The sequence below is a fragment of the Sapajus apella genome, unplaced genomic scaffold, assembly GCF_009761245.1.
Source record: "Sapajus apella isolate SASKATOON/1434 unplaced genomic scaffold, GSC_monkey_1.0 scaffold66, whole genome shotgun sequence".
Lineage (NCBI taxonomy): Eukaryota > Metazoa > Chordata > Mammalia > Primates > Cebidae > Sapajus > Sapajus apella.
In genome coordinates this window covers 407,124-433,379 of record NW_022437006.1, presented here as the reverse complement: position 1 = coordinate 433,379, position 26,256 = coordinate 407,124, and the positions used below count along the sequence as shown (strand labels likewise).

At 38.9% G+C, this 26,256-nt stretch overlaps 1 protein-coding gene across 6 annotated transcripts in view; it reads left to right on the top strand.

The window, feature by feature from the left end:
* The window catches only part of AMN1 (antagonist of mitotic exit network 1 homolog), a 74,970-nt gene that overhangs the window by 36,719 nt on the left and 11,995 nt on the right, over positions 1-26,256 (top strand). For 2 of the 6 annotated variants that reach the window (XM_032248266.1, XM_032248262.1), the window contains exons 3-7: positions 2,353-2,497; positions 3,662-3,879; positions 4,191-4,247; positions 6,779-6,890; positions 22,350-23,618. In XM_032248266.1, the coding sequence (XP_032104157.1) occupies positions 2,353-2,497; positions 3,662-3,879; positions 4,191-4,247; positions 6,779-6,890; positions 22,350-22,423 (606 nt within the window). In that variant the 3' untranslated portion in view covers positions 22,424-23,618. Of the gene's footprint in view, positions 1-2,352; positions 2,498-3,661; positions 3,880-4,190; positions 4,248-6,778; positions 6,891-18,836; positions 18,934-20,952; positions 23,619-26,256 lie in introns of those variants that run through there. The other 4 variants (XM_032248261.1, XM_032248265.1, XM_032248264.1 and 1 more) reach the window with 3 other exon arrangements.

The following is a 26,256-nucleotide window of genomic DNA, read 5'->3' as shown; positions in this document are numbered from 1 at the left end:
TTCAATTGAAGCTAAACTTTAGCATCACACAGTATATCTATGTAACCTGCACAGGTACCCCTGAATCTAAAATTTTTTAAAAATGAATATAATTTTATCTCTGGGTATTGGTATTATAGATAATTTTAGCTATAGGGGTTAAAAATATAGGCTTTGGAATTTAAAGGACCTGGATTCCAATCCTACCTCTGCTCCTTTTGGCTATGTTCTTTATGTAGGCTACTAGCTCTCAGGGTCTCAATTCCCTATTTGTAAAATGACAATGACCAACCCCTTAGGGTAGAAGAGAGAGAGAGAATATTAAATAACATAATATATATGACACTTAGTACCCTTCTTGGTAAGCACTTAATAAATAGAAATCCGTTATTATAACTTACTATAGTTTTTCTATATTGTCTGAATGTTTTTTGTTTGTTTTTGGTTTTGTTTTTGTTTTTCTGAGACAGAGTCTGGCTCTGTTGCCCAGGCTGGAGTGCAGTGGTGCAGTCTCAGCTCACTTCAACCTCTGCCTCCTGGGTTCAAGCAATTCTCCTGCCTCAGCCTCCTGAGTAGCTGGAATTACAGGTGTGCCACCACACCTGGCTATTTTTTTTTTTTTTTTTTTTTTTTAGTAGACATGGGGCTTCATCATGTTGGCCAGGCTGGTCTCAAATTCCTGATATCACATGATCCACCAGCCTCAGCCTCCGCCTCCGCCTCCCAAAGTGCTGGGATTATAGGCATGAACTACTATGCTTGGCTTATTGTCTGAATGTTTTACAATAATAATACATTATTTTTATTTTCAGAAAGGTGAAGCCATTTCTATTTTGGAAAAAAATAAAGAACAGAAAAATACTCCTAGGAAAGGTCTCAAAATGCTTAGGAATTAACCTATTTGTCAACCTTAAGAAAACACCCAATAATTCTAGAATTGTTTGTATTAGATCCCAAAAATAATGATATATGTTAGAAATAAAGCTTGGAGTTGTAAGGAAAAGTGAGTACTCAAAGGATTTTTCAGTAAAGTAAATTTACTTCTGTGTAGAAGGGTGCCTTTTGTAAGGCTGGCCACGAGAGCACCCCAAATAAAGGCGAATAGAAGCTTTTATTTCCAATGCAACTCTGTCTCTGTGTCCTTTCCCCATTGGCTGGGGTCGAACTGCACAATCTACACTAGACCCGATTGGTTAAACATTTAAACTACTTTAGATAAGGTGGACCCATGACGGTAGAGAGGGGAGAGGAGGAAGGGGTTGTCTGTGGTGGACTAGAGACTCAGTCTTTTTTTAAATAAGTGTAGGAATATGAGCTGGTGCTGATAACTCCATGGTGTTGTGGCAGGTCTAGGCATGCAGTAAAATCAGAAAGAAGAAAAGAAGAAAGTAGGGGGAGGTACTGGGAATTGAATAAAAGGTTGAGCAGGCTGTTTGAAGAGAAACCTTACGGACGGGCATGGTGGCTCACGCCTGTAATCCAAGCACTTTGGAGACCAAGGCGGGCAGATCACCTGTGGTCAGGAGTTCAAGACCAGCCTGACCAACATGGTGAAACCCCATCTTTAAAAAAAATAAATAAATAAATGAGAAACCTTGCCATATCTCACAGAAGGCAAATATTCTAGATAAGCAATTCTAGTGCTCTGTAAGCACTTGGTACACAAGTGATTAAAGACTCATACTTCCTAAGCCCAGAGGCTCATAGGGAGAGTCTCTAATGACAGCAGCTACCAGAGGATTATTACTCACTGCCACATTGGTTAAGCTTCTCAGGTCTATGGATCCTTTCCCTGAATAAGCCATCTCAGCAGTGCTTTTTGTCCCAATAAGGACTTTGCTAGCAGTGAAAGCTGCACCTCCAGCTGGAGGTTGACTTGGTTTTCTCCTGCTTTATGTGTCTGTCTCCACATGGATATACTTCTGTATTCTTTGCTGTATTTTACATCAGCCACTTGTCTGTTATGACCACCAAAACACTGAATATGGAATAAATGTATTTATAGAAAGAAATAATCGGCTAGCTGTGGTGGCTCACGCCTGTAATCCCAAGAGTTTGGGTTGGGAGGCCGAGATGGGCAGATCACGAGGTCAAGAGATGGAGACCATCCTGGCCAACATAGTGAGACCCCACCTACTAAAACTGCAAAAATTAGCTGGGCATGGTGGCGCGCACCTGTAGTCCCAGCTACTCGGGAGGCTGAGGCAGGAGAATTGCTTGAACTAGTTGAGGTTGCCATGAGCCAAGATCACAGCACTGCACTCCAGCATGGCGGCAGAGTGAGACTCTGTCTCAAAATAGTAATAATAATAATAATAATAATGATAAAATTTTAAAAAGAAACAATTTTTCAAAATCACTTATTTGTTACAGATTTTACATCCTGAAGTCCAAACTCTAGACCTACGGAGCTGCGACATATCAGATGTTGCTCTCCTGCACCTGTCTACCTGTAGAAAACTGAAGAAATTAAATTTAAATTGTTCAAAAGGGAATCGAACTTCCGTAACTTCAGAAGGTATGTTTATTAATACTGAGTACATTAGTAGATTACTATTCACTGTCTGGTAAAATTGTGGAGTAAGGGAGAAAATACGTCAAAAGAGAGTATGAAGATGTCAAAGAAATACGAATTATATTTATCAGTAAAAAGATTCAAAGAAAATAATCCACGTTAGAATTCTTTTTTTTTTTTTGGGGGGGACGGAGCTTGTTACCCAGGCTGGAGTGCAATGGCGAGATCTCGGCTCACTGCAACCTCCGCCTCCTGGGTTCAGGCAATTCTCCTGCCTCAGCCTCCCGAGTAGCTGGGATTACAGGCACGCGCCACCATGCCCAGCTAATTTTTTGTATTTTTAGTAGAGACGGGGTTTCACCGTGTTGACCAGGATGGTCTCGATCTCTTGACCTCGTGATCCACCTGCCTCGGCCTCCCAAAGTGCTGGGATTACAGGCTTGAGCCACCGTGCCCGGCAGAATTCTTGCTTATAATCAGTGCTCAATGTTAAGAAAGACACTGGGTAAGTCATTACCTTGTATTTTAAACATGTTTAACATAAACATGGGCCAGGCTAGGTGGCTTCTACCAGTAATCCCAGCACTTTTTTAGCTGGTAGGCTGGTGGACTGCTTGAGCTGAGGAGTTCAGCCAGCCTGGCCAGCACGGTGAACTGCCTCCCACCCCCACCGCATCTCTACAAAAAATACAAAAATTAGCCAGGCATGGTAGTGTACCCTGTAGTCCTAGCTACTTGGGAGACTGAGGAGGGAGAATACCTTGAGCCTGGGAGGTAGAGGTTGAAATGAGTCAAGATTGCACCACTACTCCAGCCTGGGTGACATGGGGATAGTCTGTCTCAAATTACTAAAAAGTAAAGATTAAATAAATCATGGATGCATATGTCTATATTTTAAATATTTTGCCTGGTATAGTGGAACAACAAATGGCCAGTTCATATTTTGTTAAGGTTTCTTCGATGCCGTATTACAAAAGAATTAATCATTAGATTAAATTTACCAGGCACTCTCCTAACAGTTTGTACAATGCATAGTTTTTTATAGCTAGACAGACTTCATTGTTCAATGTCACTATTAGATGAATTAGTGAATCCTAACCTTTTTCCCCCTCTATAGACCTTTTTTTCCCCAATATTGGGTTTGTATTAAGATATATTTTCCCTCAGGAATAAAAGCTGTGGCTTCATCTTGTTCATACCTACATGAAGCTTCTCTGAAACGGTGCTGCAATCTCACTGATGAAGGAGTCGTTGCTCTTGCACTCAATTGCCAGCTGTTAAAGATCATCGATTTAGGTGGCTGCTTAAGTATTACTGATGTGTCCTTACATGCATTAGGAAAAAACTGCCCGTTTTTGCAGTGTGTTGACTTTTCAGCTACTCAGGTAAATGACATATAGGCCAAATGTGTTTGCCAAATGTATTTTCATGACTAATAAGAACGTATAATAATTAGTTCATTTTGGTTTTGTTGAAATTATTGACTATTTCATGCTTTTATGGTTAAGTAATTGCAATATATTTTGGCACATTCCTCTCAAGTAACAAGGGTGGAAGGTATATATGATATATGGCTAAAACACACGTTTGTTGAATGGGAAGCAATAAGACTGTATCTAAATAAGTAATACATTTTTAAAAATTCTACTTCCATTGTCTGCTCTCATGGGCTGTGTTTCTTTTTCCCTTTGCTTAGGTATCTGACAGTGGTGTGATTGCACTTGTTAGCGGACCTTGTGCCAAGAAATTAGAGGTAATTTAAAAATAATTTTAAAGATAGTGGTGATTAAATTTTTATATTCTCCGAAATTATTTTTAAAACCTAGCAGATAACCAATGCTTTATCAGTTAAGTATTTTATGGACTTTTTTGGGGGAGGGGGTTTCTATCTCTTTATTGCCAGAGTTAATATAAACTGTTAAGGAAATAAAATAAAGGTATTTTAAAATAAAAACTCATTTTACTTCCAGTAAAATGTCTTATTTGCCAGAAGCTTTAGCTTCTAACAGATTTAAGAACCATCTCATTATGGATGAAGATTGTGAATATTTATTAGTCTAAATTTATAATAGGATTCCAAGTCTGACTGATATTTCTACCAGTAGTACTAATTCTCTTGCCATCCTTTCATTCTATTTTTCAATAGCCACATTGTACGATCATTTAAAAAGATTTTTTTTTTTGAGACAGAGTCTTGCACTGTTGCCCAGGCTGGAGTGCAGTGGCACAATCTCTGCTCACTGCAACCTCCACCTCCCAGGTTCAAGCAATTCTCGTGCCTCAGCCTCCCAAGTAGCTGGGACTACAGACGTGTGCCATCGGCTAATTTTGTATTTTTAGTAGAGACAGGGTTTCATCATGTTGGCCAGGCTTCTCACAAACTCCTGACCTCAGGCCATCCTCTTGCCTCAGCCTCCCAAAGTGCTGGGATTACAGGTGTGAGCCACCACACCTGGCCTAAAAAAGATCTCAAATTTGTGTACATCCTTTGAATTGAATGGCTAATGCACTTGTAACCTATTTCTAAATATATTAAGAAGTCTTTTATCCCAGGATTTTGGTTTCTGGAGGCTGAGGCAGAAGAATCGCTTGAACTTTTTCTTTCTTTTTTTCCTGTGGACCTTGCTGAGACAGAAATGGATCCTTTTCCTATTATGTATAAATCCATAAATAAGATATAGCATTGTTTTATATAGTTTCATAATATATATGTCCTTTTACAACTTGTGTTATTCAGAATTATGTTTTCTGAAAATTTTCAGGTGTAACTGAGGTATAATTTACATACAAGAAAATTCATTCATTTTATGTGTATAATTAGATAAATTTTGGCAAATGTTATACAGCCATATAACCACTACCACAATTAATATATAGAACCTTTTCATCACCCTAAAAAGTTTTCTGTTTTCTCTGTGGTTTTCTTTTCTTTTTTTTTTTTTGTTTTTTGGTCTCTGGTCCTTTGTAGTTGATCCCCTTCTGTGACCCTCTCTTTGGCAACCACTGATTTACTTTGTCATTGTTTTTCCTTTTCTACAATTGTATATAAATTCAATTTTATATAAATGGAATTCTGCAAAATATAATATAGTATTTTGGTTTTTATTTCTTTCTTTTACTTCTTTCACTTAGCATAATGTTTGCAAGATTGATCCATGTTGTTGCATATGTTAATATTTCATTCCTTTTTATTGCTAAGTAGTATTCCATAGCATGGATATGCTATAATTTATTTATAATTTTACCATTCAGTGCAAAGATAAATAGCTGGGACTTAATTAAACTAAAGAGCCTTTGCACAGCAAAAGGAACAGTCAGCAGAGTAAACAGATAACCCACAGAGTGGGAGAAAATCCTCACAATGTACACATCTGACAAAGGACTGATATCCAGAATCTAGAACAAACTCAAACAAGTTAGCAAGAAAAAAGCAAACAGTCCCATCAAAAAGTGGGCTAAGGACATGAATAGACAATTCTCAAAAGAATATGTACAAATGGCCAAAAACATGACAAAATGTTCAATATCACTAATGATTGCAGAAATGCAAACCAAAACCACAATGTGATACCACCTTACTCCTGCAAGAATGGCCATAATAAAAAAATCAGGCCATGCATGGTGGCTCATGCCTGTAATCCCAGCACTTTGGGATGCCGTGGTGAGTGGATCACCAAAGGTCAGGAGTTTAAGACCAGCCTGGCCAACATGGTGAAACCCCAACTCTACTAAAAATATGAAAATTAGCTGGGTGTGGTGGCATGCACCTGTAATCCCAGCTACTTGGGAGGCTGAGGCAGGAGAATCTCTTGAACCCAGGAGGTGGAAGTTGCAGTAAGCCAAGATCACACCACTGCATTCAGGCCTAGATGACAGAGCTGAGACTCTGTCTCAAAAAAAAGAAAAAGAAAAAGAAGAAAATAATAGATGTTGGTATAGATGCAGTGAAGGGGGAACACTTCTACACTGCTGGTGGGAATGGAAACTAGTACAACCACTGTGGAAAACAGTGTGGAAATTCCTTAAAGAACTAAAAGTAGAACTACCATTTGATCCAGCAATCCCCCTACTGGGTATCTACCCAGAGGAAAAGAAGTCATTATATGAAAAAGATACTTGCACACACGTTTATAGCAGCACAATTTGCAATTGCAAAAATGTGGAGCCAACCCAAATGCCCATCAATCAACAAATGGATAAAGAAACTGTGTTTCTCAAAATTGTTCATATTGTTATTATAGATCTATGTTTTCATTAGACTTTATTTTCTTTATTTTTGCATAGGAGATTCATATGGGACATTGTGTAAATCTGACTGATGGGGCTGTTGAAGCTGTCCTTACTTACTGTCCTCAGATACGCATATTACTCTTCCATGGATGCCCCTTGATAACAGGTTAGTGAGATAGACTGCTTGGGTTCAAATCCTGGCTTCATCTTTTACTAACTGTGTGACCTTGAGTATATTACTTAACCCATTTCATTATTCAGTTTCCTCATCTGTAAAACAGGCATAATGAAAGTACCTACCTCGTAGACTTGGTAATGATTATCTGTGAATTCTTTATATGGTGGCCTTGCACATAGTAAGAGCTCACTAAATGTTAGTCATGATAAGGCTGGGCACGGTGGCTCACGCCTGTAATCCCAGCACTTTGGGAGTCCGAGGTGGGTGGATCACGAGGGTCAGGAGATCAAGACCATCCTGGCCAACATGTGAATGAGGTGGTGGTGGTGACTAGTGCTCAATAAATGTTAGCTATGAAGAGGATGATGATGGGAGCAATGGTTGTGTTCATGATATTGAACATGATGCTTTATATAAACAATAGGAAAATTTCAAATTTACAATATTACATCTATCAGATACACTAAATGACTTCTTAACTGTTACCAAACTGTAGACATTAAGATCAGAATAATTTGGACTCTTAGGCTAATGTGGCTCTTCACTGAAGGAGAACAAAGTAGCAATAGCTCATTTAGCCTGTATAAGAGCCATGGTATATATCCTCCTACCGTAGAAACCATGGCGCCTCACCCTTTCATATTACCCCTATAATAGATCTCATACCATAATATAAACTGGATCTCACTTGTAAATCAGTAGTTATGCCCAGTCATTTCTTTAATTCCAGCTCATTTCTTTAATTACAGTCTAAACAATTTTTTTTTTTTTTGGAGATGGAGTCTTGCTCTGTCACCCTGGCTGGAGGGCAGAGGCATAATCTCAGTTCACTGTAACTTCTGCCTCCCAGGTTAAAGTGATACTCCTACCTCAGCCTCTCAAGTAGCTGAAACTACAGGCCTGCACCACCATGTCCAGTTAATTTTTGTATTTTTGGTACAGATGGGGTTTCATCATATTGACCAGGCTGGTTTTGAACTCCTAACCTCGTGATCCACCAGCCTCAGCCTCCCAAAGTGCTGGGATTACAGGCGTGAGCCACCGAGCCCAGCCAGTCTAAACGATTATTCTGTAGGTTAAGTTATTATCCTGGAAGTTCCTTTGACAACTTCTCTTTCAGTTTTAGGAAGTTCCTTTGACAACTTCTCTTTTATTTTTAGGAAGTCCCTTTGACAGCTTCTCACTTTTATTTTTAGATTGCCAACCTTAACTGAGGCTGTAACCATCGATTGTATTTGGGTATCAGTGACATCTGTAGTGAAGATTAGATCTTACTTTATGCAAACATATTTCTTAAGAAACTAGAGCTAGCAAGGACATATTAGACACTGGTGGCTGGGTGCAGTGGCTTATGCTTGCAATCCCAGCACCCGGGGAGGCTAGGGCGGGTGGATCACTTGAGCCTGGGAGGTTGACGCTGCAGTGAGCCATAGTCATGCCACTGCACTCCAGTCTGGGTGACAGAGTGAGACCCTGTGTCAAAAAAAAAAAAAAAAAAGAAAAGAAAAGAAAAAAAGAAACTGTGGTTAACTCCACAGAAAGTTGTAAAGGGACAAGAGCAGGAAAACTGTCATTGTATACCCTTTTGTATCTTTTGAATTTTATATCATGTGAATTATTTTTAAACTATTAAAAATTAATTGGCCAGGTGTGGTGGCTGTCAGAACACAGATGATCCCTGACTTACAATGATCAATTTACAGTTTTTTGACTTTACAATGGTGCAAAAGCTGTATGCATTCAGTAAAGCCATACTTCAAGAACCTATGCAACCATTTTTTTCACTTTCAGTATAGTATTCAATAGATTACATGAGATTTTTAACACTTTATTATAAAATAGGCTTTGCGTCAGATAATTTTGGCTAACTGTAGGCTAATTGAAGTGTTCTGAGCATGTTTAATGTAGGCTAGGCTAAGCTATGTTGTTTGGTAAGTTAGGTATATTGAACCCATTTTCGATTTTGTGTATTTTTGACTTATAATGGGCTTATCAGGGTTTAACCCCATCATAAGTTGAAAAGCATCTATAGAGGTAAGGAACAAATACCAGTTTTCTTTTTTATTTTTTTTTGAGGCAGCATCTCACTTTGTCACCCAGGCTAGAGGGCAGTGGCACAATCTCAGCTCTCTGCAACCTCCACCTCCCGGGTTCAAGCACTTCTTCTGCCTCAGCCTCTGGAGTAGCTAGGATTACAGGCATGCACCACCATGCCCAGATAATTTTTGCATATTTAATAGAGATGGAGTTTCACCTTGTTGGCCAGGCTGAACTTGAACTCCTGACCTCAGGTGATCCACTCACCTCGGTCTCCAAAGTGCTGAGATTACAGGTGTGTGCTACCATGCCCAGTCTAAATAGCAATTTTCAAGTCTAGAAAATATACTGGAGTGGTTAATCAGATTTTCAAACCAAGGAGTCTTTTGAGATAAATCATGACATTACGGAGATCACTAGTAACCAAAGATACGTTAACATATCATGGATTTAAGATAAATGCCTAGTTGGTTTGATTCCAGAAACCAGGAAAGCATAATCACACTAAATCTTTTCACATCTACGTAATGGCTGAAAATACTGACCTTACCTACTCAACTGTAAACTTCTAAAGGACAGGATTATGCCATGTAAGTATTTGTCTGTCTTTCACAGTATTATACATATAATAGATACTCATAAATAGGTATAATTAATTCTTTATTATAAAAGTAAAATTATATTATTCTATAATTGGAAATTAAAATTAATTTAATTTTAATTTAGTTAGCAAGACTCAGTAGATATAAAATTCGAAAGTGAAAGACATGGCAGAGCTGCAGCTTTTCAAAAGAAATATTGAGAACCAAATTCATGCTGCTGCTTAACCTTTCACCTAGAGCCCCATGAGAGGGTGGCAGAGGGCCTGTTACATGTCCTCTGCAGTTGGGAGTGGGCATAGATCAGCTGCTTAGACAGAAGTGAAAGGTTTCCACTGCTTCATTAGAATCAGCCTAAATTCCCAGAATTTGAGGATGTATACATGTTTCCCACCAGTCAGATTGGGCATAGTGGGAGGGAGAGCCATCCTAGAAGGATGGGTGCAGAGTGCGATGGGTGGGATCTCAACAAAGAGAGTCTATATTTTGCAACTTAAAATGTGATTGAGCGTATATAGTGGAAATAATTAGAAAGTCATAGTATTAACTGAATTTTCATTCAGGAGCAGGGGAAGAATAATCCTTCAATGAACAGCTTTAGAGGGACTAAGGGAGACAAAAGTAGAGTTGCTGTTAATGTTGTACCTTAAGATCCATCCTTGTTCAACATGCAAATTAAAATACCATTATAGGCCAGGCACAGTGGCTCATGCCTGTAATCCCAGCACTTAGGGAGGCTGAGGTGGGCGGATCACTTGAGGTCAGGAGTTCAAGACCAGCCTGGCCAACATGGTGAAACCCTGTCTCTACTAAAAGTACAAAAATTAGCCAGGTGTGGTGGCAGGTGCCTGTAATCCCAGCTCCTTGGGAGGCTGAGGCAGAATGACTTGAACCTGGAAGGCAGAGGTGGCAGTGAGCTTCGATTGCACCACTGCACTCCAGCCTGGGCAACAGAAGGAACTCCATCTCAACAACAACAACAAAAAATTATAGAAAACAAAATTTAATTACAATTATAAAAATCTAAAAGATATTTGATATAAATGTAATTCACTGAAGAAGCACCTTAGATTTTGTATTTCCCCTTATGTTTCAGAGCAATTCTATTGGTTTTACTTCATATTTTTATGTTGGTGATGAGAAAATACTTAACCATTTGTAGGTTTCAGTAATTGAAATAATACTTTCTGGTAGTATTTTTCAAATAGGCCACAGGACCCATTTACAGGATTCAAAAGAGTTTTTCTTTATGTATGTTATATTTGTTAAATTAAAATTTGTATTAAAACATAAATTTTTAGTAGACATTCATTTTTTAAAAATTATGAATCTATTACCTAGAAAAGAGATACATTTTCATTCAGATCATCACTTTTCAGATCATTGTGGATACTTTCCTTTGATACCCCAAAACTCAGCACATGGTAATTGCTTAAGGGTTATTGCAATGTGGAAGTCAAAAACATATCAATGAACTTTTCATACATTCGTGTTATGATCCACTAGTCTGTCTTGAATTTTGAGTTGATCTTTACCCATGCATAATTTTGTAACATCATGCATTGGCAGTTTGGAAAATATTGGTTCTCTGAGTTATATAAATGTCTTATATATTGATACATTTCATTATCCAAAACAAAAATCAGTTGTTAATATCATGACTGATATCATTAGAAAGGACCTGGATAGCTTTCAAGATCACAGTGGCAGCTACAAGGCTTCCAAACTTCACTTGAAAGCTAAAGTTTCATCACTGATAACAAATCCTTGTCATTTGTTTTCTTTGAAACGATAGCCTCATTTCTCCCATTTTCACAAAATACTCTGCCAAGTACTCAAGTAAGAATAACCTTACACTGCCAGTCACTGTATTAGTCTGTTTTCACCCTGCTGATACAGACATACCTGAGACTGGGTAATTTATAAAGAAAAAGAGGTTTAATGGACTCAGTTCCACATGGCTGGGAAAGCCTCACAATTATGGCTGAAGGCAAAAGGCATGTCTTACATGGCAGCAGACGAGTGAGAATGAGGGCCAAGTGAAAGGGGTTTCCCCTTTTGAAACCATCAGCTCTCATGACACAATTTGCTATCACAAGAACAGCACAGGAAAGACTTGCCCCTATGATTCAATTACCTCCCACCGGGTCCCTCTCACAACATGTGAGAATTGTGATAGCTATAGTTCAAGATGAGATTTGGGTGGTGACACAGCCAAACCGTATCAGTCATTCTTTTAAAAAGTAAAAATGATGTTCCATGAGAAAAGTGACTAGTTCAGCTCACATCCCTGAAAGGGTCTCAAACTATAGAATATGCAGATCAGGCCAGGTGCGGTGGCTCATGCCTATAATCCCAGCATTTTGGGAGGCCGAGGCGGACAGATCATCAGGTCAAGAGATCGAGACCATCCTGACCAACATGGTGGAAACCCCATCTCTACTAAAAGTACAAAAAATTAGCTGGGCCTGGTGGTGCGTGCCTGTTGTCCCAGCTACTCGGGAGGCTGAGGCAGGAGAATTGCTTGAAACCGGAAAACAGAAGTTGCAGTAAGCTGGGATTGCACCACTGCACTTGGTGACAGAGGGAGACTCTGTCTCCAAAAAAAAAAAAATGCAGATCATACTTTGGGAACCACTGCTTTATGGTAAAGAAAAATTATCAGTGAACTTCAGCATTTGCAGCAAGAATAGCATATCCTTTTTTGTTCAGGCATGTTAGCTCACACCTGTAGCCCTACACTTTGGGAGGCTAAGGCAGGTAGATCACTTGAGGTCACGAGTTTGAGACGATCCTGGCCAACTTGGCAAAACCCACTCTCTACTAAAAATACAAAAATTAGCTGGGCACAGTGGCATACGCCAGTAATCCCAGCTACTCTGGTGGCTGAGGCAGGAGGATCACTTGAGCTTGGGAGGCAGAGGTTGCAGTTAGCCAAGATTGCACCACTGTACTCCTGAGTGACAGGGTGAGACGCTGTCTCAAAGAAAAGAAAAGAATAGAATAGCATATCCCTTCCAAATCACTTCTTATATTTTCATGTGGCTGCCAGAAGTGGTGAAAGTAGACAGAAATGGCAGGAGTTCAAAATATTTGGAATAGAATAGAAATACTTTTGGATCACAGTTGGTAAATGCTGGACTAGGTATTACTGTTACATAAATGATCTAAAAATGACCTTTTGGGGCCTGTGTTGTTTACTTCTTCACAGCAACCAGGACTGTTAGCTCAAAAGCCCCTCAGCACCAAATCCAACTTTTACGCATCCAATTGTTTAAGTATGGCCTAAATAAGCAAACTGTTAGCCCTCTAGAGCCCACCTGCTTTACATACCCTGCAAACTACACTCAACATCTACTACCCGTAGATAAGGTAAAAACCCTGGCGTATAAAAGACCCCCAACCCACTGCTGTCCTTTGGAGCTCTCTAACCCAGAGATCCCCCCATCTTTCTGCTAAACAACATCATGACACATACACCCTCTCTCTAGTCCTCCAGGAATTCTCTTACCCTCCCCATTCTCAGTAGTGGCTGCCCTAGCCCTACACTGTTGTTGCCTTTGGCAGCTTTCATGCTGTGAGGGACTTCCCTGCATGCAAACCTGTCAAAGTGCAGTCCAAAAAGAGCTTATTGTGTCCCACTGCCACCTTGTGGTCACATTCTTTTTCTTTGTTCTGCCCTGAAATCCTTCAGATTAACTACAGTTACATAGTATGGCATAACATAAAATAAAAAGTGTTTATATGTCCAAAAAGTTTGTGAAGTGCAACATGCCACTATTATGAATGTTAATTTGTCAAACGCTCTGAGAAATACTATAGATAAGAAACTGTTTAACTTTGTTTATCCAAGCATTTCCAAATTTCTAGCATGGAACAGTTTTTTGATTAACCTAGCCAACTCCATCATATTTTATTATGTTATTTTTCTGATCCCTGATTTCACAGAATAAGAAAGTAAGATATTAAAATGTCATTTGTGGTAGGATGCGGTGGCTCACGCCTGTAATCCCAGCACTTTGGGAAGCTGAGGTGGGTGGATAGCTTGAACCCAGGAATTTGACACCAGACTGGGCAACATAGTGAAACCCTGCATCTATAAAAAAAATTGTAAATTAGCTAGGCATGGTGGTGTATGCCTGTAGTCCCAGCTACTCAGGAGGCTGAGGTGGGAGGATCGCTTGAGGCCTAAGGAGCTTGAAACAAGCCTGCACATTAACTGAGACTTGGTCTCTAAAAAAACAATAATAGTGCTAAGACTAAAACTAAAATCTTAAGATATAGCGAAATGAGCACTGACCCCATCCGTTGCCATCTCTCCAAAACATCGAATGTATCACTTAACTCTTATATATCTCAACTTTCCCATGTGCTTATTGGCCAATTATCATAACATTGACAGATCTAATATTAATAATAATGCAAGAGGCTGGGCATGGTGGTTCACACCTGTAATCCCAGCACTATGGGAGGCCAAGGCGGGTAGATAACCTGAGATCAGGACTACAAGACCAGCCTGGCCGATATGGCGAAACCCTGTCTCTACAAAAAATACAAAAATCAGCCGGACGTGATGGTGCATGCCTGTAATCCCAGCTACTTGGGAGGCTGAGGCAGGAGAATTGCTTGAACCAGGGAGGCAGACGTTATGGTGAGCTGAAATTGTGCCACTGCACTCCAGCTTGAGCAACAAGAGCAAAACTCCATCTCAAAAATTAAAAAAATAAACATAATAATGCAAGAGTTCATACAATGTATTCAACCTTGAGTCATCACATCAAAAAAATAAATTTTTAAAAATAGTTCATATAAAATGGATTTTATTAATAGTTTCTTTAAAGAGAAAAAAGCTAAAGAAATTTTAACTACCTAGATTTTTTCTACTTCTCCCACTTTCCCATCAATACCCCTAAATCTTCTATAATGTTATATTTTTGCTAACATTATTGAATGGAAGTAAAGTGTTCACCTTACATTTGATTTTTAATTTCTTCTTTTTCCAAGGAAGATAAATGCTGGTTGTGTTTGTGGGTTTTTTTTTTTTTCTGTTTGATAAATGGAAGTCCTTTCTTTCTTCGTGCCACCTTATAAAACATGATTCCTCGTATTTATATGTTCATATGATTGCTCACATATGAGTATTGAAGACAATAACATTTATACTCTATAGAAAGTATTTACTATACTTGCATATGCATGTGCAATTATAATATTGTTACCCTCAAAACAACCTGACACCCAAATTAAATTAGCAGTGCTCACTGTCATTTCTCATCAGATCTCCTGAATTAACCTATCTTCTCTACTATGTTTCTAAGTATTTATAAAATTTCTTAACGTTAGTCAGACTAAAATATAACTTCACATTATCAGTTAAGACTTGAAACTGTTAGAAGCACTCTGAGTTGGTTTCTGCAGAAGAGATAAAAACTAAGCTGCTATTTGAAATATGAAAATTATAGTTTTATAGATGTCATAACAGCATGAAAATAGTTTTTAAACTTACTAAATCATTTTAATTCAATTGTGTCTGAAATGATTGGCAGTAAGTTCAACTTACATACCTTTGTAATCTCCTGCAACAGACATGCATTTCTGTTTCTCGTAGTTAAGCATGTTTCACAGTATTCAAAGACATGGAGGATTTTAGAAGGGCAATAAAGCAGTTAGAGAGTCCTTATGTTTTACACTGAGAGGCAGGAAAATCCATCAGGAAATCTGCCATTTTTGATTTAGTTGACCTGAATTTTAGTCATATCTGAGGATTTGTTTCAACCTAATTAAAGGCAAGTTCTTTACTTAGATTCTGGATAATATAAATGTCAAGATTTGCAACAAAGAGCCAAAAACAGTATTTTAAAATTTTATTTATTTATTTAGAAATAGAGACAGGGTTTCGCCATATTGGTCAGACTGGTCTCAAACTCCTGGGCTCAAGCGATCCACCCACTACAGCCTCCCAAAGTGCTGGGATTACAGGCATGAGCTGCCATGCCCAGCCAAAACAGAATTGTTTGTTTGTTTGTTTGAGACAGAGTTTTGCTCTTGTTGCCCAGGCTGAAGTGCAATTGAGTGATAGCTCACTGCAACCTCCACCTCCCAGATTCAAGCAATTCTCTTGCCTCAGCCTCCTGAGTAGCTGGGATTACAGGCATGCAACACCACGCCTCGCTAATTTTTTGTAATTTTAGTAGAAATGGGGTTTCATCATGTTAGCCAGGCTGGTGTCAAACTCCTGACCTCAGGTGATCCACCTGCCTTAGCCTCCCAAAGTGCTGGTATTACAGGTGTGAGCCACCACGCCTGGCCCCAAAACAGTATTTTAAGACCCAAGTGGTTTGCTTCAGGATTTCCCTTTATTTAAAGCTGATTCTTTGCTTAAAGGGATAACTCATTTTTTTATTTCATAGTTGTCTTAATTCTATATTCTGTTTTCTCATCATTCATTCATTCATTCATTCCTGATCCTGCATGACATATTTCTTTTTGCCAGATCACTGTAATGAAGCATTAGGACTTTGATCATCATTTGTAAAAATATGCTCAAGCCGTACTTTTTTCACAGTGTGTTCTATAATAATGTCTAAATTGGTCCAGGCATGGTGGCTCACACCTGTAATCCCAGCACTTTGGAGGCCAAGGCGGTCAAATCACAAGGTCAGGAGTTTGAGACCAGCCTGACCAACATGATGAAACCCTGTCTCTACTAAAAATACAAAAATTAGCCGGGCATGGTGGCACACCCCTGTAATCTTGGCTACTCAGGAGGCTGAGGCAGGAGCATTGCTTGAATCCAGGAGGTGGAGGTTGCAGTGAGCTGAGACTGCGCCACTGCACTACAGCCTGGGCGACAGAGCGAGACTCCATCTCAAACAAACTCTAAATTACATTTTCCTTGAACATTTGAAAAAAAAATACTTTGTTAATAATTTGTATTTCCCATAGTTTCTTCTTATTCTTGGTGCTCCAAATGCTCCTGCCATGAATCTTTCAAAGATTCATGTTTCTTTGAAAGATACATTTATCTTGTCATCTATATTGTCATAGATTTTTACAGAGTTGGTCAACAGTTGCTTAGAGGTTGGGAGGCAGAAAGGTTTAATACCTTTCCTCACCCACCATAAGGGTCAAGGCTGACGGTCCTATAGGAAAAGGCAGTTTAATAAGAGAAAGTCATAGCAGGTTTATTTAGTCAAAGATTTATAGGAGACTTCAGAAATGAAGAACCAAACACCCAGGAAAAACTGCTTGTTTTTATGCTTATGAAGCATGGACAGCCATGTAGAAATGTGACTGGAGAAGAGAATGAGCTAATAGTAACAGAGTGGAGAGACCCTGCAAGGCCTATTTGTTCGGATTCTTCTTGGCCTTTGTGGCATTCCTTTTTCCAGGGTACAGGACGGGGCCCCTCTGACCTCCTATCCAACAAGGATAGATCAGAGAATTTCTTTATGGCCACCTCCTAGGTAGAAAGGCTGGGGAAGTTTAGAGTAATATTTTTAGGTTTTATGGCTTACTTTGGGGAAAAGGGTTCTAGTTTCTCTGACCCACCTAGGGGAAGAGGAATCCTGGTTTCTGTGACTCACCTGGGGAGAATAAAGGGTAAGAGATAGGAAGGCAGGAAAAGGTCAGAGACCTTGGTTTTGAGGCTGATTCTGAGGCCTTCCAATGTCCTAGTTCAAAGTACTCAGCATGCCAAAGTGCCATACTTTGGGGAATCGTTTTCTGAGCCCCAACAGGGTCATCTATACAACTCCTTCATTTTAAAGAGAAGGGAACAGAGATACAATTGATTTAAGTGGTTTGCCCCACATCTTAGAAATAGTTGATAGAACTGGAAGTAAAACCTAAGTCATCTGAACCACAATCTATAATTCTTTCCTGAGCCTTTGGTGTAAAGTGGCTTAACTGTTACTAGGATAGGGAAACAGATAGGAAGGTGCCATCAAGCATCAGTTGTATGATTAGCATAAGTGACCCATTAGCTCTTTTTCAGTCTGGATAGTATGTGTTTCTATAAAATATTCTGCCAAGGGATTATGAAATACTTAGCAACCCCATAGTTTTCCCTGAAGCATAAAAAAGGCATTGAATATTCCTACTATTTAAACCCACAGTCCTAAATACTCTATCTTCATGGGAAGAAGCTGCCTAAGGAGACTGTAATATAATACTGCCATCTAGCATCAAAAATTTTAAATTACATTAAAATGTTACATGCTTACTACTGGAGGGAAAAGCATCTTCCTATAATGTACAATAGTGAATTCCCACAGAAGAGTAACAAATGTAAACAGAAGATAAATATTTATATATAATGTTTGATAACATATTCACAATTTGAAAAAATGCCAAAATAATCATAGAAACACAAGCTAAAATGAAATTGGGAAGTATATGTCTCTATTTTGTTCTTTTTCAAAATTGCATTTGAGTGTTCTGGGTTCCTCCAATTCTCATACAAATATTGGAATCATCAATTTATTTTTGTTCTTGTTGTTGAGACAGGGTCTCTGTCACCCAGACTGGAGTGCAGTAGCGCCATCTCGGCTCACTGCAGCCTTGACCTCCAGGGTTCAAGCGACTGTCCCACCTCAGCCCTCCAAGTAGCTGGGACAACAGGTGTGCACCACCACTCCTGGCTAATTTTTCTATTTTTAGTAGAGGTGGGGTTTCACCATGCTGCCCAGGCTGGTCTCTAACTACTAAGCTTGAGCGATCTGCCTGCGGTGGCCTCCCGAAGTGCTGAGATTGCAGGCGTCAGCCACCCTGCCAGGCCCCATCTGATTGGTTTCTGCAAAAAATAAAAAGCCAGCTTGTATTTTGATATGAATTACATTGAATCTGTAGGCAATTTGGGAAATGTTGCTATTTTAATAATACTAAGTCTTCTGATCTATGAACATGGATGTCTTTCTGTTTATTTAGATCTTTAATGTCTTTCAATAATGTCATATGGTTTTCAGAGTGAAGGTTTTTCACTTTCATTCAATTTATTCCTAAGTATTCTGTTCTTTTTGATGGTAACATCAATGGAGTTATTTTCTAGTTCATTTATTAATTGTTATTAATTGTTCTTGTATAGCAATACATTTGATTATTAATTGTTCTTATATAGAAATACATTTGATTTTTATATATTGTTCTTGTACCTTGGCTGAACTCATTTATTCTATTTTTTTAGTAAATTCCTTGGGATATTGTATATACAATATAATGTCATCTACAAATAGTTTTACTTCTTCCTTCCAACGTGAATGCCTTTTATTTCTTTTTCTTGCCTAATTTCCATGGATAGAACCTCTGGTACAATGTTGGATAGAAATGGCAAGAGTGGACGTCCTGGCTGGACACAGTGGCTTGTGCCTGTAATTCCAGCACTTTAGGAGGACAAGGCAGGTGAATCAGGTCTCGAACTCCTGAGGTCAGGAGTTTGAGACCAGCCTGGCCAACATGGTGAAACCCTGTCTCCACTAAAAATACAAATTAGCTGGGTGTGGTGGTGGGTGCCTGTAATCCCAGCTCCTCAGGAGGCTGAGGCAGGAGAATCACTTGAACCCGGGAAGCAGAGGTTGCAGTGAGCCAAGGTCATACCATTGCACTCTAGCCTGGACAAGAGCAGGATTCTGTCTCAAAAAAAAAAAAAAAAAAAAAAGTAAACATCCTTGTCTTGTCTTGATCCTAGGAAAAAAACATTTAATTTTTCACTATTAAGTATGATATTAGCTATAGGTTTTTCTTGTTCATTTTTGAGACTGGGCCTTCTCTGTTGCTCAGGCTGGAGTGCAGTGGTGTAAACACACTCCCTGCAATCTCTGCCTCCCAGGCTCAAGCAGATCCTCCTACCTCAGCCTCCAGAGTAGTTGGGACTACAGGCATGTGCCACTACATTCGGCTTATTTTTAAATTTCTTTTGCAGAGACAAGGTCTCACTCTATTTCCCAGGCTGGCCTTGAACTCCTGGGCTCAAGTGATACTCTCACCATGGCCTCCCAAAGTGTTGGGATTGTAGGCATGAGCCACTGTACCCTGCCAGCTATGGTTTTTCATAGATGCCCTTTATCAGGTTGAGGAAGTTCTCTTTTCTTTTTTTGAGACGGAGTTTCACTCATGTTACCCAGGCTGGAGTGCAATGGCACGATCTCGGCTCACCGCAACCTCCGCCTCCTGGGTTCAGGCAATTCTCCTGCCTCAGCCTCCTGAGTAGCTGGGATTACAGGCATGCACCACCATGCCCAGCTAATTTTTTGTATTTTTAGTAGAGACGGGGTTTCGCCATGTTGACCAGGATGGTCTCGATCTCTTGACCTCGTGATCCACCCGCCTCGGCCTCCCACAGTGCTGGGATTACAGGCTTGAGCCACCGCGCCCGGCCGTTCTCTTTTCTTAGTTGGTTAAATGGATTGGTTTTTGTCAAATGGTGTTTCTTTTTTCTTTTCTTTTTTTTGTTGAGACTGAGTCTTGCTCTGTCGTCCAGGCTGGAGTGCAGTGGCACCATCTCAGCTCACTGCAAACTCTGCCTCCTGAATTCAAGTGATTCTCCTACCTCGGCCTCCCAAGTAGCCAGGATTACAGGCACCCACCACCATGCCTGGCTAACTTTTTTTGTAATTTTAGTAGAGACAGGGTTTTGCCATCTTAGCCAGGCTGGTCTTTAACTCCTGACCTCAGGTGATCTGCCCTCCTCAGCCTCCCAAAGTCTGTGATTATGGCCGTGAGCCACCGCACCTGGCCAAATGGTGTTTGTCTATTGAGATGATCATGTGGTTTTAGTTCTTTGTTCTACTGGAATGGTGTAGGTGGTAAGCTGAATAATGCTCCCACCCACCAAATGATATCCATGTTCTAATGCCCAAAATATGAGTATGTTATGTTACATAAGGTTGCCAATGGAATTAAAGTTGCTAATCAGTTGATCTTAAAATGGGCAGATTATCCTGGATTATCTATCTAGACCCAATATAATGATAAGGGTCCTTAAAAGTAGAAGAAGGAGAGAGAAGGACCATAGAGATGGCAGCTTGAGAAGGACTCTGCCCAATGTTGCTCACTTTAGAGAAGCAGGAAGGAATATAAGGAACGTGGTGGTCTCTAGAAGCTAGAAAAGTCAAGGAAGTAGATTCTCCTGTAGAGCCTCAAAAAAAAAAAAAAAAAGATCAGACTTGCCTCTAAAAAGTAATGCAGACCTGCCCACACCTGATTTTAGCCCAATGAGACCCATTTTTTTCTAATTTTGACCTTCAAAAGTGTACAATAACAAATTTTTTGCTTTAAGCCACTAAGTTTGTGGTAATTGTTATAGCAGGAATAGAACATTAATACAGTATATCATACTAATTAATTTTCAGATGTTAAACTAACCTTGCATTCCTATGATAAATCTGTTAGTTATGGTATGTAATGCTTTCTTCTAGTGGCTGGATTTGATGTGCTGGTGTTTTGTCAAGCATTTTTTAGTCTCTATTAATAAAAGATCCTGGTCTGCAGTTTTATTTTTATGTGATGTCTTTGTCTGGCTTTAGTATCAGGGTAACACTGATCTCACAGAAAGAATTGGAACGTGTTCCCCCTTCTTCTATAGCCACTCCAGCTTTGTCATGGTTGCCATTTAAATGCTACGTCTTTGTCTGTTCTTTCACTTTCAACATAGTTTGAACCTATCTTTGATTTAGATTTCCTCTGCAATAACCAATAATATTTTTATGACCATGAATAAAACTGTATGTATCTTACTAGCTGCTTTTTAAAAAAATTGAATTATAAACCTTTGTTTTCCCAATGATAATTTCTCATTTCTAGACACACTCTGGTTCTTTTGCTGGCAATAAACCTTGGTATTTTTGCTTAATTTTGTTTAACTTAGAATAAAATTTGGTCACCATATATGTTGAGTCAATATTTTTTTTTTTTTTTTTTCCTACTGGTCTGTGAAATCTGTAAATCTAGGAACCACCAAATTACAGGATTTCCAAGACTGGGTTAGAGATACGTTGTACATAAAACATAGGTTGTATCTCTGGAAACAAGTTTGTTAAACTTATGAATAAACTAACAAAATTTTGTCAGTATTTTTGCTTTAATTCAGATTTTGTAAAGACATTCTAAAGCTGAGATGGAAACCATATCAAAATCACAACTGTACATTGTGAAAACTGAAAACCATCTATATGCCCAATAATATAGATTGGTTAAATTACAGTGTATTTATATAATGGTTATCTATTTAAAATCATGCTTTATAATAGTATTACACAGACATGGAAAGATGTTCAACTACAGGTCAACTTGTCACGTTCTGGTGACTGCTACCTCCTCTAACTCTGGGTGTGTTGCAGCTTCCCAAAGTGGTTTAACATCCCTACTGGCTTTCTTTAATCCTGCTCACTTTTTTGGTAAATATTCCCTTCATTAAATCCTGTTCAGCCACCTCACTTCAGTGAGTCATCTATTTCTGGCTAAGACCCGGAAAAAGGTTATTAACCATTAACACAGGTTAATGGTGAAAATATACCATTACTCTGGTTGGTGAAATTATGATGAAATTACAGAGAAAACAACAAATACCTGTTTTTGTTTGTTTGTTTGTTTTTTAAACAAGTATTACCATGATAGGTGCACTATACCTAATAATAGTGACGGCTACCATTAACTAATTATTAGTGAGTTAGTTGTATACTGTGCTTTATAAATCACTTCCTTTAATCCTTTAAATTATTGTATAATGTTAACATCACCTCCAGTTAGACATGAGGAAACATTAAACATTTTTTATTATTGTGGATTAATATAGTTTCATTGTTTTGTTTTATAGATCATTCACGAGAAGTGTTGGAACAATTAGTAGGCCCAAACAAACTAAAGCAGGTGACATGGACTGTTTATTGATGCTTTTTTGAAGATGATCAACACTAGGAAAGCTTATCAAAACCACTTTTCCAGGAAACCATCTATAGAGATTTGCATTCTACTTAATTTAACAATAATTTTAATTATTTCCTTGTCCTTAAGTTATAACTCTCAAAGAATTAGTTAAGTCTTTGTATATACAAAGTTTGTGCTTTATTCTTAAACAGCTTAGTAGTGCTATTATTCAATATCTGTTGGATGAATCATTACTTTTAAAACCATAATCCTAGCATGAACTCTGATCTATTTTAGGGGGAGGGAGGGTGTTGGATTTTGTTTCTTAAATAACAAAGTTTAAAATTAACAGTTTTCCCTTGAGATTTCCTTCTCCTATGTAGGTATTTTAGCTATTGTTATAAGAGAAAATTTACCTGTATGTATAAACCTTGGGAGAATCTAAGTAAAAGTATTTCTAAAAGCATGGTTTACCTTCCTGTTTTCTGGCTCTTACCTTTCTGGAGTATTTAAATGCTCATTTGCCAAAAGCAAACCTGAATATCAGGCCTGTTAATTCTTCAAGAAGAATTTAGGTATTTGTTTGCTGAAATGAAGTAACTTATTAGCCATTCAGCATATTAGTATTGCAGAGACTTTTGCCCAGCCACTTATTTCATTGATTTTTATGGCTACTCTTCCCAATTACATTTTATTCATCTGTAAGCTTTTCTTCCCTGGCAAAATTGCATTCAAAAATGTGTAAAAATGAGTAAATACAGAATATCACTGCAGAGATTTGTATCCTCAGGTTCTACTGATTTCACATTGTGAAATAAACAGCAAAGGTCTTAGTTTTCAAGTGAAAACTCTTTGGTAATCACAAAATTACCTGACATATACTATGCTTAAACTAACCTCCAAGTTTAGCATATTCATTTTGCCATGAGCCTGTCTTGTTGGGATTTTCTTAAAAGATTTCTTATTTTGCCTCTGATGTAGTGAAAAACAGGGAAAGTAGGCTAACTTTCTTGTGTATGTTTGGGGAGTACTTATTCAACTCCATTTCTTATCCTTACTATTACTTTATAAATGTGATGTGTATATAGTGTGGATATATATGTTGCCACTGCAAAGGTGGTACATATGCATATATGTGCAAAATGGGTAAGGCCTGGTCTATCTATGAAACTTTTCTAAATACAAATTCAATAAAATTTAATACTGAATATTTAACCAAGTCAATTGCATTTTCCCCTCTTTGCAGAAACTAGTTTCGACATCTAAGTTGTGAGCTTCTTCGGATTTATGAAGGATTTATCTTCCTAAAACTGTTTTTAGTTTGATCTTCTTCCTTTTTTATATTGCTAGTTGCATTAGCTATTTCTCACCACTCTGTTTAAAATATCTGTACCCCATTCAGTACCCAGTATTCCCTATCACCCTTACCTCTTTTTCTCCTTGCCACCTATCACCATCTGATGCCTGTTTTATTTGTTCCTTATGTCTCCCCACTCAAGAATATAAATTTCATAAGGACAAAATATTTATCTTGTTTTTTCATTGCTATATCCCCATATCTCCAGTGCCTAGAACAGTGCCTGGTAGATAATAAACACTCAACTATTCACTGAATAAGTAAATACAGAAAAATAAAGGAGGAAAGAAAGAAACACCCAGTAATACGCAGCCTGGCCAATGTTGCGAGACTCCATCTCTAGAAAACATAGAAAATAAAAAAACTAGCCAGCCATCATGGTGGTACAGCTACTCAGGAGGCTGAGGAAGGAGGGTTACCTGAGTCTGGAAGATCAAGGCTGCAGTGAGCCATGGTCACATCACTGAACTCCAGTCTGGATGAGACAGCAAGACCCTGTCTAAAAACAAAAACGAAAAAACCAATAGCAACCAAAAAAAAAAAAAAAAACCATTTCCAGTCTCTAGTCTGATTTATATTTTCTAATATAAAGAAATTGGAGCCAGGCGTGGTGGCTCATGTCTGTAATCCCAGCACTTTGGGAGGCTGAGGTGGGTGGCTCACCTGATGTCAGGAGTTCAGGACCAACCTGGCCAACATGGTGAAACCCCATCTGTACTAAAAATACAAAAAATTAGCCAGGGTGGTGACACATGTCTGTAATCCCAGCTACTCAGGAGGCTGAGGCAGGAGAATCACTTGAACCCAGAAGGCAGAGGTTGCAGTGAGCCAAGGTCGCGCCATTGCACTTCATTCAGCCTGGGTGACAGAGTGAGACCCTCATCTCAAAAAAAAAAAAAAAAAAAAAGAAATTGGAAGTCTTCACTCCCATCTTCACTCCCATCCTCACAATAAGAAAAAAAGCTGAATAAACTGAAAAATCAGCAACACTTAGACCCATTAGAGAATTAAGGTTAAAGAGAAAATGCCTCACAAATTAGAAAGGCAAATACAAAAAACCACAGCTTACAGGGAGCAGAAGCCTGTTGCTGGAGCCGGTAACAGTAGGAACATTTATGCTGTAATTCCTGAGTTGCTGGAGGCTCCACATGGATGGACTTAAGAATCAAAAGCTCCAGCCCCGCGCAGTAGCTCATGCCTGTAATCCCAGCACTTTGGGAGACTCAGGTGGACCACCTGAGGTCAGTAGTTCGAAACCAGCCTGGCCAACATGGCAAAACCTTGTCTTTACTAAAAATGCAAAAATTAACTGGGCCTGGTGGCAGGTGCCTGTAATCCCAGTTACCTGGGAGGCTGAGGCAGGAGAACCACTTGAACCCAGGAGGCAAAGTTTGCAGTGAGCCAAGATCATGCCATTGTACTCCAGCCTGGATGACAAAAGTGAAACTTCATCTAAAAAAAAAATAAGAAAATAAAATAAGAATCAAAAGCTCCAGGAATCTGTCCATAAATGTTATCTAACCATGTGTGGCAACCCTACAGTTACTCTGAACCTATTCTGCTTTTGGGAGCTGCCCAATTCACAGATTTTTCTTTGCTCAGTTAAACTTTGTTAAATTAAAACAAACAAACTCCAGGAGGCCCATTTTTAGGGGAGACACCACACTTTTATAGTTTTGCCTCCAGAATACCTACCAGGTTCTCAGGTGAGGATCAGAGAAAAATCCCCTCTTACTTCTGGTACGAGGATGGGGAAAGTAACCATTTTGCAATATGCCCAAGTGTTCAATTCTCCTTAACAAAAGCCAGCTCTCAAGGGAAACTATTTTACCAGAACCCACCTGACCTACAGGAAAGGAAGTACCCAACTCCAGCTGCCTCTAGCCTTCCTGTCTCACCAAATGGACCAAAAAAAAAAAAAAAAAAAAAAAAGCTGAAAGCATTTTTGAAGGTCATAGCAGGGGCACAGGCTGACTTAACTGACTGAGACTTAATCACAGGACTATAGAACATACCTTCTCCCATACCTTATTATATCAATTAGGCTACTGTATAATAACAGGGAATTACAGGTGAAAAAAACTACAAGCCTCAGACTCTACATAAGAAGGAATCTCTAGGGAAACTCAAAGATAACAGGGGAGATAATAGCAAGGACAATATAGCAAGGAAAATTTAGCCTGTAACACCTATACTACAAACAGTAGCCCTACCCAGATTTTAAAACCTAACATTACCTTAGTTTGGCTGTTTCTTTTATCCAATACATCATGTCCAGCTATCAACAAAAAATTACAAGTCATGCTAAAAGACAAAATGTCTGAAAAGACAAAATAAGGCCAGGCACGGTGGCTCACACCTGTAATCCTAGCACTTTGGGAAGCTGAGGTGGATGGATCACCTGAGGTCAGGAGTTCAAGACCAGCCTGGCCATCATGGTGAAACCCTATCTTTAAAAAAAAAAGACAAAACAAGCATTAGAACCAGGCTCAGATATGGC